The sequence below is a fragment of the Grammomys surdaster genome, unplaced genomic scaffold (assembly GCF_004785775.1).
Source record: "Grammomys surdaster isolate TR1022 unplaced genomic scaffold, NIH_TR_1.0 958, whole genome shotgun sequence".
Lineage (NCBI taxonomy): Eukaryota > Metazoa > Chordata > Mammalia > Rodentia > Muridae > Grammomys > Grammomys surdaster.
This window is the reverse complement of record NW_021605377.1, coordinates 1,807,918-1,829,092: the sequence shown is the minus strand read 5'-3', so window position 1 is coordinate 1,829,092 and position 21,175 is coordinate 1,807,918. Positions and strand designations below refer to the sequence as shown.

The 21,175-nt window shown below is 37.7% G+C and overlaps 1 protein-coding gene across 1 annotated transcript in view; it reads right to left on the bottom strand.

Annotated features, from left to right (window-relative positions):
- The window catches only part of Anks1b (ankyrin repeat and sterile alpha motif domain containing 1B), a 471,928-nt gene that overhangs the window by 81,394 nt on the left and 369,359 nt on the right, over positions 1-21,175 (bottom strand). Inside the window, exon 11 of the mRNA XM_028783036.1 lies at positions 5,907-6,043. Within this exon, the coding sequence (XP_028638869.1) occupies positions 5,907-6,043 (137 nt within the window). The remainder of the gene's footprint in view (positions 1-5,906; positions 6,044-21,175) is intronic.

Below are 21,175 nucleotides of genomic sequence, written 5' to 3'. Positions count from 1 at the left end.
CCATTGGATTGAGCGTGGGGACCCCAATGGAGGAGTTAGAGAATGAACCAAAGGAGCTAAATGGGTTTGCAACCCCATAGGAAGAACTACATTATTAACCAACCAGATCCCCCGGAGCTCCCATGGACTAAACCACCGACCAAAGAATACACATGTAGGGACCCATGGCTCCAGGTGGATATGCACCAGAGGATTGCTTTATCTGGAAAAAATGGGAGGGGAGACCCTTGGTCCTGTGAAGGTTTGATGTCTTACCATTGGGAAATATTAGACCAGTGAGGCAGGAGTTTGTGGGGGAACCCCTTCATAGAAGTAGGGAGGGGGGATGGGATGGGGGTTTGTGAAGGAGAAATTGGGAAGGGGATTAACATTTGAAATGTACATAGATAAAATAACCAATAAAAATTCTCAACAAGCCAGGAGTAAAGTCATCCTAAACAAAAGCTTATGTTACAGTTCATGTTGACACAATAAATTCTTTCTCCCAAAGGTAGGAAACAGGGCAGAGATATTGAGAGTTACCACATCAGAATGTGATTTCTACCAGAGTCACAATTAGAAGAAAAAGAAGAAACGGCATGACGTTTACTAGAGGCAAAGGTGAACTGTCATTATCCTAAGTTGACATCAGAAAGCCCTCTGGAAAGCATTATTCATAATAGCAAAACCTAGGCCCTCTGCACATATTACAGTTGTGCATCTTGGTGTTCTTGGGGCGCTCCTCACTGGGAGCATGGGCTATCTCTGACTCTTCTGCTGCCTTTTGGGACCATTTCATCCTACTCATTTGCCTTGCCCTGCCTTAATACAAAGGAAGGTGCCCAGTCTTACTGCACCTTGATATGTCATATTTGGGTGAAATCCACAGGGAGGCTCCCCTTTTCTGAAGAGAAACAGGGGAGGAGGAGATGTGGGAGAACAGAAGGGAGTTGTGGTAGAGGGGCTGGGAGAAGAGGAAGGAGGGGAAACTGCTGTCAGGATGTAGATGATGATGGTGGTAGTGGTGGTGATGGTGGTGGTGGTGGTGGTAAAAGCAAAATCAACTATAACTTAATATACAACATAAAATTTAATTGATTTTCTAAGTACCGACAACATTTAGAAAGTAAAAATTGCTAAAATTCACAAAGTATCATTCATCTTGCTGAGTCAAACCTTTATCTTGGTAGCCGAAATCAAATCTTGACTCCTAATTCACATAATGTATGAAATAGCCTAAACGGAATATAAACCTGGGCTTAGAGTAAGCAAGATAAAAAAAAAAAACTTCTAGAATAAAATGTGAGAGAATACATTCATATACCAGACAAGACAAAAATAAGTAACCAGAAAAGAAAAATAAAATTATATTCATCAATAGATACACATAATAACGCATAGCCAAATTAGAGTCTGGAAGGGAATAACCACAATGCATGTATGTGTCTGACAATGGATCCAAATCTTTGGGAGTTACAAGAGAGCATATGCAAAATTACGCTCAACCAAAAATTAAAAAGTTGAAAAATTTCATTAAAAATGAAGAGAAGTTCCTCACAGAAAAGGCACGCGATGTCACTAGTCACCAGAAAAACTTAAACTACAGTGACAAATCATTTCACACACATGAGGATGGCTAAAATAAAAATGATTAACCAGTTTAGTTGTGGAGAAACCAAAATTGTCATATATTGCTATTGGCGGTTATAACGTAGAATGACTACTTTAAGACTGTAGGAAAGTTTATTATAAAATTATCTACCTTAAGCCCAACCATACATTTTCATGTATACACATGAAAACATATCTATAAAAACATACAACTATACTCATGTGTAATCATGAACAATATAGCTCGCAGCATGAACAAGACCTACACAGCTCAAATTAGCTAAAAATTCTAACATGGAGTAGAAAGCGCTTCTATGTCCCCACCCCTAGCTGAGGAGCTATTGGCAGCTCATGGCTGCTGGAGGAGGAAAGGTCACTTTGCTCTGGAGGGTTACCACTAGCTAGTAGTTACCCATGCTCCACTAGATGACCCCCCCAACACACTCGTGCATATATGGGCAGCACCAGTTGGACTCAGTGTTATACAGTGTGTGTGTGTGTGTGTGTGTGTGAAATTGGGAAGATAATATATTAGGGGATTAAGAAAGAGTTGTTTCGAGGAAGGAAGCAAGGAATAGATAAGATCAAGATATATTGTACACTTATTTCGAAGAATACATTTAAAGGCAAAACAACAACAACAAAACAACAAACAAAATAAACCAAGCTCTAATCAACAGGAGAACAAAGAAACAAATTGTAGTATATTAATCCAATGGGATATTACTCATTTAGAAAAAAACAGTAACAGGGATGAATTTCAAAAGGATTCCATTTATATGAAGTCTATTAACAGATTATTTTAATCTGCAGCATGAAACCAACATGAGACAGAAATGAGGGAGATTTCCCAGTAAGGGTCAGGAGGAATCTCTGGAGTGATGGCAGGACTTCTTTCTACTTTGAGCAAAATTACACCTACAGGTACAACAGACTAAGTGTGAATCTTTCACTTATGATCTGTGCATTTTATTTGAAGGGTTGTAAGGATTTTTTTTACCATAAAATATTAAAAAATAAAAACATTTTACTTTTTTTACTTAACATCCTCCAAGGTCATATGTGTCATCATGACATGATTTCCTTCATTTGTATGGTTGGATGTTGCTCTGTCATGAGAATATACATTTTTTTCTATCCATTCATCCACTGGTGAATCCTTAGGTTGATTTTCTACATTTGTTATTTCGACTACTGTTGCCATAAACATGGAACACAGATCTCTCTTTGACCTACTGACTTTAGAGCTACACGAAAAATGGAGCTGCTGGACCATATGGCAAGTGCTATTATTTGCTACTCACAATTTTAGCTACCCAGGAGCTTCCACACAGCTCTCCATAATAGCTATGTTAATTTACATTTCTACTCACACTGTGCAAAAGTTCAGGTTTCTCTATCTTTCCCAATGCTTATTATCCCCAGTCTTTCTGATAATAGCCATTTTTAAAGGAATGAGATGATATTTCATTATGGTCTTAATTTGCATTTCCCCGACAATTAGTGATGTTAAGTCAGACACAGTAAGACAACTGTTACACAGTTTCACTTTCTATGAAATACAAGAGTAAATAATCACATAGATATAGACATCAGAATAGGGGGTACCAGCGGCCAGGATGGATAGGGGCAAGATGCTAATCAGAGATAAATACTTTTAGTTAGATAGAAGTAAGTTCAAGAAAGCTATCTACACCATGGTGACTATGTAAGTGGTAACACACTGGATACACAATGCTAAGGGAGAGGATGATAAGGGAGAGGATGCTAAATATTCTTGACACGAAATGATGGGAGGGAAGGCATTTATTAATGACATTCGTTTTGTACTTCACAAAGTATGTATTCATCTAAATGTACTACTGTAGATTACAAATACATACAATTTTATATGTCAGTTTAGGAACAAAAAGTCCAACTTAAGCAATATGTAATTATTTAGTGGAAAGAAAATCGGCATGTCAATGCACCTACTTAATTTTTAGAAAGAGATTTTTTTTCAAGTATTTTCAAGTGTAAAAATCACTCTATTTTTTTTTCAGGTAGAAGCCTGTGGGTTACTCTAAATAAAAAAACTCAGCCTTGTAGGTTAATATCTTGAGAGAAACAAAGAGAAAGCCAGTAGCATATAAATATTTCAGTTCTTATTAATTAAAAATAGGATGTTTCACAATCTGGAGGCTTTCAAGACAGGAAAGGACCCAAAGAAAGAAAGCTGAGGAGATCAAACAGGACCGTGAAACCAACAGCTGTGACTTAGGTAGTTAATAAACACGCAGAGCAAAACAAACTCAATAGAGAGCGCTGGAAATTCTGAGGCTGGCAGGGAATTAACATGCTAATCAGAACACCTGCAATGCTGCAAGCCTCCAGCCCCCTCTGAAAGCCAGGGTTCCATGCTTGCAATGGATTCTCTCCATACAGTGGGAGAATACAGACCTAGCTAGGTAAAGGTGTGCATGTAGCCAAGGAAGGAGGTGGTCCAGCTCATGCTACCTGAGCAGCATCCATTTTCAGTGAATAAGGTCAAGTTTACCCTCCAGTTCACATGCTTATACAGGTCCAAGAATACACAAGCAAAGAAATACAAGTTGATAAGATTTGTATTTATCCTTTTATTTTTAAAGCGTATGTTTTTAAGTGTGTGTGTGTGTTTATGTGTGTGTGTATGTGTGTGTGTGTCTGTACACAATATGCTGCTTCCACATCCCGTTGCATGCATGTACATCATTCCAGGGTGGATAACTTGGTATTGAATAACTAACTAGGGGGTCTCATCCCTGGGAAAGACTAATTCTCTCTCTCTTTTGGTAGAGAATCCTTACCCAGTATCTCTCAGGAATCTGTTTTTCATTCAAGAATGACCAAGAAAATTTAAATTAGATGATCTATATCATGATTAAAAAATAACTAATATATGTGCATAAAACGAAGCGGTTTTAATGTAAGTGCTGGAATTGTTTAATGTACACAGCCATACCAAAGCCCTTGGATAGAGACTGAGAAGAGTGAGTACAACTGTGGCACTCACCATCGGAATCCGAGTTTCGCTCAGGAAGACTGAGATGAGATTCTTGAAAACATGTTCTTACTCTGTCTTTATACTGAGGTATTATAACGTTATCTGTGCCTAAACAATGCCACACGTGTGCATTCAATTGTCATAAAGATGACTCACACAGTTTTTTGAGGAGGTTTTAATCGCTGAATAGGACTGGATGAAATAGATGTCATATTAAAAGAAATCAAAGGAGCTCCCTAGTAGATGGCCAGTTTTAACCCATTAGAACCCCAGTATCTTGGAACATCTGTCTATAAATTCCCAGGGGATCAACGACTTTTAAGTGAAAAAATTTATACAAAAGCCTTCTACAACCTGTACTGGAATATGACGTTGAAATGCTATTGAGGATGGGCTTGTCATAAAATAATCTAAAGTAAATTATAAGAATGCTATTTATTAAACAAATTGTTGCTTGCACAGTCTTAGACACGATGGCACTACGGACTGGGTCTGGGTTTATTCATGCTTTCTGTCTCAGCGTTGAGGAAAGACATTGATTGGATCCTAAGTACCCCCTCTCTTGGATTTTATAAAGCCCATTCAGAAAGAGCCAGGTTGAGAACACCACCAATTCCATGTTCTAGGTCCATCTGTTGGCAAAAATATAATGCAAACAGCTTTATAAGTGCTATTTTCAATGAAATATCACAGAACAGCTTGTCCCAATGATATTTCTAAAGCTTGCCTGCAAACCGCCTACTGGGAAATCCAACAGAAAGAGAAGGGGGTGAGGGGGAAAGACATGCAAGGAAGTGACAGGAATGGGAAAAAGAACAAAAGGTAAAGGCAGATTACGGAGACCATGAACCCTGGAGGACAATACAGAGAGTGGGTAGTGCCATACCCAGCACAGGGGTGGAGCAATGGAAAACAACTGTATCAACTTCACTGAGGTTGAGGATAGAAACAAACCAACACAATGTGTCCACACAAAGCTTCAGAACACAGTAGCAGCTCAACAACCACAGCCTCATAAACACTCAAAGGAAAATGTGAAACAGCCATTTTTCTAAGCTTCCTTTATTCCTTCTCATAATAAAAAAGTTCATTTTCCAAGAACTAATAGAGATCTCAGTGATTATTATGAACTTTATCAGAAGCAAACAGCCTATTTTGTATCTCTTCTCTTAATGTAAAAAAATTCTATTCTATATTACATACCAGCTCCAGCACTGAAGTATAGTATTTTGCATGTATTAGTTCAAAACCAAACATTACAATGCAGGCAATGTCATCCTGCGTACTTACTTACCTGAGGTCGGATAACTTTTACGATATTTTTTAGGGCAGTGTCGGGGGACGGAGGTGAGCAGTCAGGTGTTGGGCCTGTAGAACTGTTTCTATGGTGACTAGTTCCTGGAGCAGTAATTGCTACCTCAGAGGCATTATCTGTGAACAAAAATAGAACTGCCATGAACTTAATCAGTCAGTTTACCCCTCAAGACTTGAAATTATTTTCATGAACACGAGTTGATATTTCAACTTAAAGCTCATATCCATTTATAATACCATAATTAAGACTATGCTCAGTGGTGTATTTTTTAAAAAAATACATACTGAAGGTTCTGTTTTCCTTCAAGATGGCAAATATTACTGCTTGCAGTGTAATTCCTGAATGAATGAACAATATTCCCTTTATTATTATTACAGTTCGTCCTCCATAGCATCTAAGACCGCCATTATCGCTATATGAAAAGCCACCTCCTTACTTGGAAAATTAATATAGTTTTGAAATATGTTGAAACTAGCCAACAATTTCTGATCTTTCTATTGGAAGCTCATTTTTATTATGTAGTAATTTCATATCCCACTTGATTCCTAAAACCCAAACTCAAGCCCCTAAAATAACTTTGCCCAGATATCCCTAGATCACAGAACTTTAATTTAAAATCAAACCTGACATTTGTATAAGACATAAACAAGCAACTTTATCACTAGAAGGTAATCATATAAACCAATATGCTCAAAATTAAAATGAACGAAATTTCAATATCTAAATGAACTTCCCCGATGTTCTGCATTTGGAGGGGGCGAAGAATAGAAACTTTTAAAAGAATAACTTGGAATTCTGCATCCTGTACAATACTTTTCGTTTCAATTTATAACCGAACAAAATATCTGAGGAACAATTTGGAAATGTCTGAAATACTTTGAAATGGATAGAAAATAACATAACATTGGTTATTACAACAGAAAGCTTATCTGCTTAATAATAAACTGCAGTCTTTCATAGCTTTGAATGAAAGTTATTGCAAGTGTGAATCCGCAAGACATTCACTTCTGTAATGTTTTAATTTCTGTCCCAATAATTTTATGTCCCATACATATGAACTGATACAAACTAGATTAAGACTGTATTTACTGTAGACGAACATGTTTCTCTGTTCTGTGGTTATTGCTTACACTCCCAAGTAAACAGGAATAATTTATGAAGGCACTTTTGTTCAAAAAACGAAAGGCTATTAATCCCCCTAAGACTGTGCCCATCAGATAAAAATACATTTCAGAGCCTTGGGAGATAGTTTAGTCAGTAAAGTGCTTGCTGCTTATGCATGAAAATTTGACCTCAGATCCTTAACGTTCATGTAACATCTGGGGTAATGGCATGCATCTGTAATCCCTGCCCTAGGGGAGAAAACGAAAGGTCCCTGCAGATCACTCACTAGTCAGCATAGCTAATAAAAGAGATTCAGGTTCAGTAAGAGATTGTTTCAAAAGTAAAGAGGAAAGTGATTATGGGGGACACCTGGAGAGAACCTCGGGCCTTAACATGTATGTACGTGTGCATATGAGCATACACCCCCTGCACACATCTGCATTGTGCACGCACAGATGCACATACACAATTTAATCTCACTGGGGAATAATGAAACAAAAAATTCAAATGTGGCATATTTAGATAAAATGGTCATTCATAAAACAAAACAAAAAACCCTTGAACCTCCCAGAGCACATTTCTTTTCTTTTTAAATTTTATTTATTTACATTCTAGTAGTTGCCCCCTCTCTCAGTCCCCCTCCCATAGGTCCTCATACCATTCCTCCTCCCCTTTGCCTCTGAGAGGGTGCTTCCCCCAGGCTTGCTCCTTCCCCGGGGTCTCAAGTCTTTTGAGGATTAAGCACATCTTCTCCCACTGACGCCTGACCAGGCAATCCTCTGCTATATTTGTGCCAGGACCTTGGACTGTCCTGTGTATGCTCCAGAGAACATTTCTTAAATTTAATAGATACTGTGGACTTGCTGTCATCCCAGAATAAGAGGAGCAATCAGAGTGAATAAATATTGAAATCGAAAAATCAATAGCAGGATAAAAGCAAGTCGTTCTGATTGTCTCTTTTCAGCCTTCATTCTTCTCATTCATTCAACCATACTTAAAGAAAACTGGTCAGGGATAGCTATGTGTCAAGCATTATGCTATGTCAGAAAGATGATCGTACAAGAGTCTGGCCAGGGTCTGTGGAAAGAACGGGCAAATAGGCAAAGCACAGGGGACTTTTAGAGCAGAGAAAGTATCTGGTAAGTATAATGTAGGTGGATACATTTCATTATACATCCATCCCAACCAGAGATGTGCAGTTCCAAAAGTGAGCACTACACTAAACTGTAAACTTTCCAATGCAGGCTCATCACTTACTGCAAATGCTCTATTCCAGTGAGGGATGCTGGGAGTGGGTGTGAGAGAGGGACACACAGGGGACCTATGGGAACTCCATATTTTTGCTCAAGTTTCCTGTGGATCGATCTAGTGCCATCCAAAACATCAAATAGTTTTGCCAGTCATTTTTTTCATTACAAAAATAATTCATGATGTATTGAATATGTATAGAAAAAGAAAGAAATGAGAGGTGACCAAGGTTCTGGCCTGAAATCCTGAGAGGATGCAGCTGGTATCCATAGCCATGAGCAAGGCTGTGGGAACATGCATCCTCTTCTTTATTGCTTCCAGTACTGCTTCTGCCCCTTTTCCTGGTGCTTTTAGACCCCAATGAAATAATATTAGATAGAACTTCTATCATTATCATTATTACTATTACTAATTCATGCTCTATGTGTAATTGTTCATACTGTCTCTGTATTGCACTCAGAATAGTTTCTTATACTTATTTTCCAGTTTATTTTTTTTCTTCAGCTGTACCTAGGGAGCTGGCAAGCTACTAATTTCAATTATACTTTTAAATTCTAAGTTCCCTAGTTACTTATTACTAGATATCCCACATGACACTGTCCTGCTCCCCACGTCTTTTAAGCTTAGCTTTTATTTTCTTGAAAAAAGCAAGGACTCATTGTTTTAGTATATGTGTTTGGGTAGAATTTTTAAAATATTTTTAACTTGGCATGTAATAACGGTTCACATTTCTAAGGTACACAGTGATATTTCAATATCCCTAGACAATGGACAGTGACTGGATAATTAGCTGATGAATCATCTCAAGCATGCATCACTTTTTTTGCATTGTGAATAACTGGAGGTGGGTAGGAACGAGAAGGATGAAGAGAAGAAAATGAACAGATGCGGGGGTATAGATGAACAGGACAAAAAAACATCTTTTAAAAACTCTATGTCTGACATAAGAAGACCTGCAGACTCAACTAACCTGGGCCTGTGAGGGCTCACAGAGACTGAAGCCACCAACCAAAGAGCATGCAGGGGCTGGACCTAGGCCCACTACACATTTGGAGCAGATGTGCAGCTTGGTCTTCATGTGGGTCCCCTAACGACTGGAGCAGCGGCTGTCTCTGACTCTCTGACTCAAGGTGGCCTACCATTGGATCCTCTTCCCCTAGCTGGACTGCCTGGTTGAGTCTCATTTGAAGAGGATGTGCCAAGTCCTACTGTGACGGGATGTCCTGGGGTAGGGTGGTACCTAAGGGGGGGCTTCCCCCTCTCTGAGAAGAAGGGAAGGGAGCACTGGGGAGAAGGATTTGTAAGGGATAGGATAGGGGGATGCAATCAGGATGTAAAGTGAATTAAAAAATAAATCATTGAAAAAAGTCCAATAGTTACAGTCCTGGAGTCTGCAGTGATCTGCTTCTGTGGCTTTGGTTCTCAACACCACTTAACTTTCAAGGATCATCCCTACAGCCATTTTATATGGTTTCACTCAGGTTGTTGAAGCAAAAATCTATAGCCTTAAACATAATTCATTCTCTTTCTTCCATCACACATTAGTTCAAAACACCATCCAAATTTGCATTCAAGCTCTGATGCTGAATTCTGTGAGGAGCATGCCTGTGTATCAGAAGGTTTATTAAACCTTTCTGATTTCTGTGTTCTTTACAAGAAAGAGAGGCGGGGTGGGGGGATTTTTGGAAATTATCTATTGTAGTCTATGTATGCAGATAAAATTAAAGATAACTACCCTACATGTAGTTAGGCCTATAAAAGTATAATAAATGTTTCTTTTTCTGCTATCAAACTAAATACCGTAGTTAAAGTGTGGAAGATGAAACAGATCCCATAGGAAAAAAAAAGTAAGAAAATAAGTAGAAATGTTTATATGTAGCACATCTGCAGAAATAGTCTTGAGTAGTTGGAGTAGATTTGAGATCATATCTTTTATTTATTAACACAGATTAGTAGAGACAAGATTTAGTTCCAGAAATGAGAGATGGTCTATTGTGGCCTTGTTTTGTTGGGCTTTTCCAGAGAAAATGAACCAGAAATGTCTAAACATGCAAAGAGTGTCCTGTCAGGAACTAGAGCAGAAGATCATAGAGCCAGAGAGATCTCAAGATCTGCAGTTGTTAACAAGAAACTCAGAGGAGCCAACATGCAGTTCGACTCTGAGTCCTGAGCACAGAGAATGAAGAAAGCTGTAGGCTAAGTTCTGCTACAAAGGCTAATAATAGGCTTCAAATTCCATTAGGGCCAAGATTTTGTCTCAACTCTCCAGTCCAGCAAACACAAATTTTCATGCTCAACCCATCAGTCAGGAGCCCCCATTACTCAGCCTGTTTGTTCTGTTCCGCTCTTCCATTGACTGGATGAGGTCCACACAGGAGGGAAGACAAATTTTTTCACTTGGTCTACCATTCAGATGTTAAGATCATCCATAAATGACCTCACAGACAAACCCAGAAAAACGTTTCGCCAAATGTGGGCACTCTATGAGCAGTTAAGTTAGGATACATTTAACCACCACAGAAACGACTGATTCCATGCCAGAACTGGCCTTACTCATTGTTTGAAAAGAATGACTCCATACTGAAACATAACTCCATAGAAAACATAAACCAAAAGATTCTTCACTGCTTCTTAAAGCAGTTTAATACAAAATATAAACTGGGTAATCAAGGATTGAACTACTTAGAAACCACAATTTCAAGTGAGAACCTTCATTTTCTGAATCTGTGATCTGTTCCATTACCTTAGCCATTTGATTTTATACTACATTGACTTTTGCATTATTTATCTCATAGACTCACTTCTCTTATCCTTTGTGTGACTCCTTTAAGAAAATCCTTTAAGGAATACTTAGTGAAATGAGATGGACAAAAGCAAATCCTATGTCACATGTACCCACCACGAATAACTCAGAGAAAGACGATCTGGCTTCTCTACTTCTGTGTTCATTATTTCTGGAAAAAAACCCATCTAAGTATAGGATATTCTAGAGCAGTGGTTCTCAACCTTCCTAATGCTGCGACCTTTAATACAGTTCCTCATGCTGTGGTGACCCCCAACTGTAAAGTTACTTTCGCTGCTACTTCATAACATTAATTTTGTTACTGTTATGAATTACAATGTAAATAACTAGTATACAGGGATAGCTGATATAGGACCACCAAAGAGATCACAACCCACAGGCTGAGAACCATTATTCTAGTCTATACATAAAATCATGGGAAATTAGTTTTAGCTTAAAAGACCCTTGATATAGCATTTAGTCAGTTACCCAGTGGACGTTGCAATATAAAACCAATGTCCAAGACAGGTTTCTACATTCTACCTGCAGTTGGTAGCAAAAATAAAATAAGGTGGGAAAAAACTGCCTAAGGAAATTGTCAAGTATAGCTAGAGTTTCAGGCAGAGATGAGACTCTATTCAGATTAAGTTACTATATAGTGTGTTATTTGGTATAACTGTCGTTTTCATCCACAATGAGAAGATTAGAAACACTGAAAATTTATTTGATGTTTTACAAGAAAAAATATCTGATTAATATAACGTAATCCCTGTGGAGTTTTCTGGCCTTGCGTCTGTTACACCATTCCCTGGCGTGTATTGAATAATAGTTCAAGGATACGAAGGACGATGCTAGACGCTAAACACCTGAGAAATGAGATTGAGGTTTCTTCCAATTGGGGATTTAGAGAAGATAGCAAGAGGTAGAAGTCTATCTGAAAGACAAATATTGCAAATCGTAATTTCTATGTGGAAGATTAAACGCTGATCATATAGTAGAGTCGGATTAGTGGTTATCAGAGGTTTTGCTAGCTGAAAGGGGGAGGAGAGCGGATGATTAATGAATACAAAGTGTAGCCTGATATCATTTTAGCTGACAGTAATCTATTGTATCCTTCAGAATGCCAGCGGAGAGAAATCTGCATGTTCCTAATACAGGGAAATGACACATTTGAAAGGCTAGTCGATTACCTTCGTTTGGTCATTATGTACTGTATATATTGAAATATTATATTGTACCCAATGAATATGCACAGTCATTATATTTATAATTTTTCAAATGTTCTCTGATGTATCTATAAACTTTTCACAGAAAGAAATGTCAGGGAAGGGCATTCTAAGAGATAGAAGTGGGACAATCAAAAAAAATAGATAGGAAAAAAAATAGATAGGAATAGATAGGGAATATTATTATTTGCAGAATTCAGGAAAGTTAAATTTGAACAGAATGCAATATTCTTAGAAGAAGTTCTAAGAAAAGGAGAAGCTGTATAAGGAATTTGGGATTAGACAAATCTGTGCTGATTTCCTGGTGTATTTAATCTGTTTCCTCATAAATGAAATGATGCTTTTATTGTAGTTTTGTAAGGATAAATGAGACATGGATGTATACAATTCATTGCATGGTACATAGCAGGTCCTCAAGAGTAATTATCTATGAAAACAGTGGACTCATACTTAGTTATAGTTACATAACTAAACAACCGTATATAGTTATATAACTAAACAACCATATATAGTTATTTAGACATATAATCACCTTCCTCCTGAACTTATGCTAAGAATGGCAGATACTTCACCTTAATCAGAAGAATGAAGAAATGCACAGGGAAGAGAGAGGTAGGAGGGTAGAGAAAGGTAGGGAGAGAGGGGGAAGGAGGGGAGGGAGGGGTGGACTATATACCCTTGACTTAAGTACTTGAAATGGAAATGTTTGCCATCTTATGAATAGTGTTATATGATATAGGTACCTATATTCATAATGCATATGAATATTCTTCCCACATAATTAAGAGCCAGGCTTGATCTTCAGATAATATATATAGAGAGAGAACTCAGAGATGTCACTTCTAAAAAAAAAATAAAAGGTTATAAAATCACTAGATTCTCTCTAGGATGTGTCTTCTTGGGTTCTTCGTCTCTCAGATTGCTTGCATTGAGGAAGCAGGGATTCAGTCATGCATGAATAGCTATATCAAACACCAATGTAGCATGTTGTGACTCAGAAGCTATCAGTTCAATAATCCACCAAGAACTGAAATGTGTGTAGCACAAGACAAATCAGCTTAGAAGCAAATCCACCAGCCCTCTGTCAAGTCTTGAAATGATCATAGTTCTATGCCATAGACTGACTGTACCCTCAGGAGAGACTCTCAGCCAGAGGCATAAAAGTAAATCCTTCCTGGGTTCCTGATCCATGAAGATAATAGATGCTTGCTGTTTTAAGCCACAATTTCCGGATTAATTTGCTATACAACAACAGGTGACCAGTATGTTAGATGTTCGCCTAACATCTATAGCATGATCAACATGTTTGCGACCCAGGCTGCATGGCTGAGAGGATTTTTAAAAATACTTTTTTCCGAAATAGGTTTTTATGTAATGGAAAGTACAGAGAAACAAATATTAAGTTATAAAATTATGTTATCTATGATTCATATTGGAGTTCAGATGCGTGAGTAAGGGGTCGAGAGTAATAAAGTATCCAAAGCAAGGAAAACAGACTATACACTTGGCCAGAAGCATGAAAGCACACTACCGTTTGGGGAACTAAAAATTTCTTAGTCTTGTTGGAACTTGAGACGCTTGTGTGAAAGCAAACGGGAATGATGTTGGCAAGATGAAGAGAGAAAGGTGTATGCAAAACAAAATTAGCTGATGAAAAGTTAGTCAGTCACACTACATGTCTACACATTGGCTTCCCCAGCCTGTGATCAAATGAAGCTTGAATCTATATAAAGAACGGAATAAATGGCCATGATCACTTTAAATTCTTCTACATGGAGAGTGTCCTACACATGTACTATGGGGTAGTATAATTGACAAGCAACTTCAAGTTAATAATTTAGTGTTTAATCAAAGTCAACCTGTAAATACCTTTGACCCTAGCTATACTAGGAAGTTATAGCAAGCCAGCCACCCCAGTGCTGGAAAAACATGAAAGAGTCCAAGCTCTCAAGAAAGAGCCAGATGTACAGAATGGTGAGGGTACACACCCTTTCTCCTCAACCACTCTCCTCTCTCCCTATTCCCCAACCTGGAACAGAAAAAGGGTCACATAGCTTAACAAATCTTTCGAATTGTACTCTCATTTGTACTCACCAATGAGATAGAAAGAGAACAGTAGTAAGAGAGAGGTTTATGTGTCCCGTGGACCCTCTATTCAAAAGGATCTCAGGAACTTGGGGAGAATTGAGGTAGTGTCAATAGGATTTATCACCTTCCTTCTGAATGGATGCCAAGAATGGCAGATAAGTCACCTGGACCAGAAGAATTAGATAGAGGATGGGGAAGGGAGAGGGAGACAGAGAGAGATGAAGGGAGGGAGGGAGAGAGAGAAGAAGGGAGGGAAGGAGGGGGGAGGGAGGGAGGGGAGGGAGAGAGTAGGAGAAAGAGAGAGCAGGATGAGGAAGAGAGGGCAAGTAATGGAGGGAGGAGAAGGAGAGAGAGAGAGAAAGAGAGAAGAGGAGAGGAGAGGAAAGAAAGATGGAAATAAAGAAGGCCAGAGGAGATGGGTCCCTTCTCAAAAGCTGATTCTTAGGAACTAATTGGTAAGAAGATGAAGAAAGTTTGAAGGAATTAATATTTGTCACTGCAGTGGCATTCTTGGGCTCATATTAAGCATTTGTACTTTAGTGCTTGGCAAAAATTTTGTGTTCTAAGCTCTATTGATTTTGCATCCTATTTGAGTTCATGAGCTTTCCATTTGTTATTGTCAACAAGTTCTTTTCTCTACCTCTTCTCTGTGGTCCCTTGTAATCACCTTCTACATCTTTTACCTCATTCCAAAAATGGTACAAGCACCCAGCCTGACCAGGCAACACCCTAGCATAATCCTTCCAGGCCAAAACACCAACCAAGTCACCAATTCACCCCAGTAAAGAAGAAAAAATAAATTTGCTAAAACTTCAGATAAAACTCTAACAGATGTTGGAGAGAAAGTGGTCTTTCTAGAAGTAAGTCCCAGAATTCAATATTCAGTGAGAAATGAATCTAACACAATCAGATTCCATTGTAGTTTATACTGGTGAAGACACCAATTATCAACTTTACTTACATTTATTATTTATCATCCAGTCTTGCTTTCTACTCCAAGCCTGAAGTTGAGAAACTTCAGAATCTTCAAAGATGACCAATCATCTTTAGCCCACAAAGGTTTTGATTGCTCTTCATGTGACCTTATTTCTACTCAGTTTGTCATGACTAAAGCCAACTCATGTGCATCTATATAAACAATTACTTCAAATAAGCATTTAGTATAAAAGTGTCATTGGTTATACACAATATTCAATCATGTACACTCTCATGCCCCTTCACCACAGGATATCACTATTCAATCCCAGGATGACCTCCAGCCCTTTTACCAACCAATGCTGTCTATGCCATCAGCTCCACTGGATTCTCGTGCGCTTATTTCTTCATTTTAGACATGACGAGCCATCACTTTGTAACTCTCTGGTCAACAATTATATTCACTCTTGTTATTTTTACAAAATACACCAAAAAGTAAAAACACTACGGTGTGCAACTGATGTTTAGTTCACAATCCAGATTCAAGATTTGTTCCCCTGGCTGTTAGTGGTATTGCTGTCAGATGATTTATAGCTGTTGGCTCTATTTCCAGATTGCCTCGTTGAGAACTGACTTTCCTGTTTCTGTGAACAGCCTGTCTTCAGTGCCTGGCCAGCACAAGCAGATAAAGGTCTTGACCTACCACCAGGTTGGAATGACTTTCAAGGGTCACAGAAGTTTGAGTTCCTTGGGGATACCTTCGATGATTCATTGAAATTGCATCAGGACTTAACGTCTTTCTCCCTTCAATAAATATTGCTTCTAAGCGCACTCACTAAATCAATATGCTAATAGCCATCTCAAAGTCAGCTCCCAAGGGACTCCTTCATGGATTTAACTTAATCCAATTGCCCTCAATGGTCCTTTGTGCATTTAGAAAAACAACAACACTAAAAAATAAACAAAAATAAAACAACCTCCCCACCAAAAAAAAGCAAAAAACAGGTACTGAGTGCAGAGAAAAGCATACTATTAAGAAAATTAGGTTAACAATGTAATATGCTCTCACAGACTGTCCATGCCTTGAAAAACAACTGGACCACAAACTATCCACTGGTATTTCACCAAACAAATCAATAAATGTATAAACCTCTTAATTCAATGCCCGTTCAATCTTTCTATAGGGGTATATTGCTTTGTATAGATTTGACTAATGTAAAAAACAATATTAAACAATATAATAAATATAACATAATATAGTAACATGTGAGCTGCCTGATTTCTTCTAAGATCCCATACCCTGGTCCCTTTATATAGTGTGTTCCTGTAGGAATTCACATGAAAACATGGGGAAATCACTGCATTCTCCATGTATATCAGACACACATCATTTCCTTATAAAAATGGAAGTGCATGTATCTATGATGTCATTCTGTGTTAGTCATAGTCAAGGTTTACATTATGCATCTGCCCCATTCTCTCCTCCATCTTGCTTTCCGTTTTCTAAGGAAGTTAGATTTTCGTTTCACCATTGACTGGTCTACAATTAACATAAGATGTTCTTTTAAGTAACTAGACAATGAACAATTACTCTGTGTATAATCCCCCAAACCAGAGTGGTTCCTGGTACCAAATCTTAGGGCCTTGACTCCTTTTCTACATGCTTTTGTCTGTACTGTCTTCCTCTGTGTGATGCTTTATTGCCAGTCTGAACAAAGACGTCTGTGAGTCTGTTGTGATCATATTAAAGTATAATAGAAGGACACCACTTCCTGGCATAGTTTAAGAGTTTAATGAGTCAAATTTGTATAAAATGTCAGTATCTAACACAACCATTAACATGAGTTGGCTTAGGCAAGCAAGGATCCACTCCCTGGGAAATGGGACACTATGGTCTGAATGTTTGTATTCCCTCAAAGTTTTGTTGAAATTCTAATTCCTAAAGAGTAGTAGGCTATGTTTTAGGTAACTAAGACACAAGGATAAAGCTCATCCTATGAATGGTGTTAGAGTCCTCCCAAGAGTGACTCCAGAAAGATCCCTAGTCCCTTCCAGGATGTAAAAAAACTTTCAGGGTCTAAAAAAAGAATCCATGAGGAAGTGAACCCCTAACCAAACCCAAATTGCCTGTGCCTTGATATTGGCATTCCTAGAGTCTAAATATAACACGTGAATTTCTGGTGTTTCCAGGACAATCAGTTTAGGGTATGTTAATTTTTGTTACAAGTCTGAATAGCCAGAATTTCCATCACTCCAATAAGGATAGAATATGAACAAATAAGTATGCATTTAAATGTATTCCTCATCACCCCAAATCCTTCCAGATTCTCTCCTCCTCTCTACCCACTCAACTTTAAGTTCTTTCTCAACAAACAAACACTCAATACAATAGGCATAATAGAGTATTTATTTTATATGCATATTGTCACATATGAATGACATATCACTAAATATGTATATGCAAGCACACATTCAATATTTTTGAGATGTTTGCCAATTAAATATGTGCCAAATATTTTATGAAGCTAATAGCTTTGTTTCTAAAATTCTAAGAAATTCTGTGAAAATCAACAACTCATAAAAGGTATTTAAATACAGGTGACTGAGTTACTATTTCTAGAAATCCACATTGATTTTATTAGTCTTGCATTTTGTCCTAAAAATGACTTTTAATTGGTTTCTTCTATTATATCACATGAACATATATTTTTCTTGAAATACTGTTACATTCTGTAAGTTTCGCATATAGTCATGAAAGTAAACCCATGTACTGTAAGAGGAGCAAATGCCTTTAGAATTACACTCATTTAGATGAACTTTAGGAAATGTTATATTGAATTTCTTACACCTTCATGAATCAGATGGAATGATCCCAGGATCTCCAGAAGGCAAACTGGGAGGCGATCTCATTCTTAACCAGCTTTCCTTTATGTACTTATGCCAGGAGTAAGAGAGCTTGCTGCAATGATGTCTATCTCTCCTATCCTAGACGATCATTCTGAGCTAATCATTCTATGTTCAATCTGTTACACTTATGCTTCCTTATTGATGATTCTTTCTGGATGATATCATTAGATAGAGAAGCTATTCTTCAGTTCCTTCCTTACAGATGCTTTCAAATACCATTAATTCCAATACCACTGAGGTCTTTTAAAAGTTATTTCCCATTTATATTATCTAAACTTTCCAGATTTAGAAAAATCAATCCTATAATTTCCATAAAAATGGTGGCATTGTTTAAACTACATTGAGGGAATTTTTGCTATTAATAATATATTGTTCACACACTGGCCACAAAGACATATATACATGAAAGGAATCTAATTATTGTAAAATTTGAGTTTCAATTAAAAAGCTGTGTACAAAGATGTACCATATTCTTGGTTTCAGCCATTTAAAGTATACATTGAATAAACAGCCCTGAAAGCTAATATTTATGGCTGTTGAGTATATTTTTCATTTTTAATATTTTTCTATTTCTCAGCTATTCTTCAATCAGCATATATGAATTCAATCCATTTGTGTTTCCTTCATATAGCATTCATATTTATAAGACAGTACTTTAAGAAAATTTAAAATTTGACTTATCCTGCCAGAAACTATTTCCCTGCTTCTTTCTCAAGAGTCTGAAGACGCTAAAATAAGAGGAGCTGTTTGCACATGTACTGAGAATGGATTTCCTATAATTTTAAAGTCAAAGATAGCAAAGTAATTGGCATCTGCATACCAAAAGTTATCACTATTCCAGTGATGAATGAGGCAGCCAATCAAATGGGAAAAATAATTTTTACCAGATATCCATCTGACAAGGGATCAATATCTACACAGGGAATACTAAGGCAGGGCAATTTTAAAAAGAGACATGGAACTAAGCAAGATTCTCAAAACATAAAATAACAATGGCTAAGAGGTATTCTTAAAATGCTCATCATCCTTAGACATGAGAGAAATGCAAATTAAAAATACTTTGATGTTTCATCTTACCCCAGTTGAATGGCTAAGATCAAAAAAAAGAAAGAAAGAAAAAGAAAGAAAGAAAAAAAGAAAGAAAGAAAGAAAGAAAGAAAGAAAGAAAGAAAGAGAAGAGAAAGGAAGGGAGGAAGGAAGGAAGGAAGGAAGGAAGGAAGGAAGGAAGGAAGGAAGGAAGGAAGGGAAACAAATGATGTCAAATTCTAGCATGGATGTGGTTTGAAATGGGAAATGCTTATTTACTGATAACAGGAATGCAAACTGGTGCAGCCACTGTGAAAATCAGTGTGCAGATTCCTTTAAAAGCTAGTCTTACCCCATGATCCACCTATACCATTCTTGGGCATATACCCCAAAGACTATACATCCTATTTCAGAGCTTCCTGCTCATTCATCTTTCATTGCTCTCTGTTTATAATGCCCAGGAAATGGAAAAGAAAGTCTGCCACTAATGGATGAAAAATAAAACAGTAGTACATTTATACAATGGAATATTATTCAGCTATTTAGAAAAAAATATTTGTAAATGGATGGTATTATACATTATCATTCTGAGTGAGGTGACCCAAACCCAGAAAGACAAACATCACGTTTCTCTCATCTGTAGATGATGGTTTTCAATCTTTAGATTGTATCTGCTTCATTTGGAGTACCCATTAAATCATGAAACTAGCATGGGGACGTAGAAGTGTTCTTTCAAGAAAAGGAAGAAAGGAAATAGAGATATAAAGGGAGAAAAGGGAAATATTAGTACAGGAAGGGTTAAACGAGGGTGGATAATGGGAGGACAAAGTAGAAGGGAATACTGGGGAAAGAGCATAACTACCATCAAAGACCTGGAGAAATCACATGAGAAACAATTATTGCAGAAGCTTCCTAAAATATAAACATGTACATACAAAAGGGAGTTCAAGTGGAGTTACACTATGCTAACACAACAGTGCCCCTAACTAAACAAAACAGGCTAACAAAGAACCCAGTACCAAGAATGAGTTATCTCTTCTGAGGTTATTGGAGTGAAATCCCACCTCCAAGTATTATAGGTTTTGCCAGTGCACTTAGTTACCTCACAGAACTTGGTGGTAAGATCCTATTGCTGAAGATACCATGTATGTCAATCATGGAACAGGAAGAAAACAAGCTAGTAATAACTTGGAAGTCTCATCTCTGCTATCGAGCATTCATGACGCTGGATATGCATGATATCAGAGGAGAAAAGTAATCTTCAGTCTTACCTGAATAGGAACACAATGAGCTACACAAATGACTGGCCTGGCAAGATAGACCTACTAGTGCGTTAGTTGCATAACTGTTATAAGAATAACAGCTACTTTCTGATGAGATTTAACGTCCATGCCACAAGATTGAACTCTCATACCTGACACCACGACTAGGGCCAAGAACCTGTGTCTAGGGAGGTCATGGTGCTTAGAGGACAGCCTACTTACTGCTCTGCTGAAGGGTCAGAGTATTAAATGGACTCTAAAAGATTTACTCACTCACAGATCATATATCTCTCAAATTCACCCACGATGCTTCTACTTTTAGTGGAGAATGATTTAACACAGAGACTGTCAACTGGTCAAAGAAAGACTGCCAGAAGCAGAAGCAGTGGATGACTATAAAGAAATGGTATTTTCCAGACACAACAGGGAAGTTGCTAGTATGAATTCCTAGCAACTGTGATACTATGAACATAACGTGTGCAAGCTTAAGCCAGACAAAATCCAAGCATAGGGAGCGATGTGGTCAAGAAGTCCCACTTCCGGCTGATGAGTTAGTTATTGGTAACTGGTAGGGGTGAGAACTTGTTTTTCAAGGGTGTGGCCTCTGGTATGTGGAACAAGTGTCAGTGCATGCCCACAAACCCAAGAGTTTATATCCAGCACTAACTAAACCTGATAATGGGTTTTAAA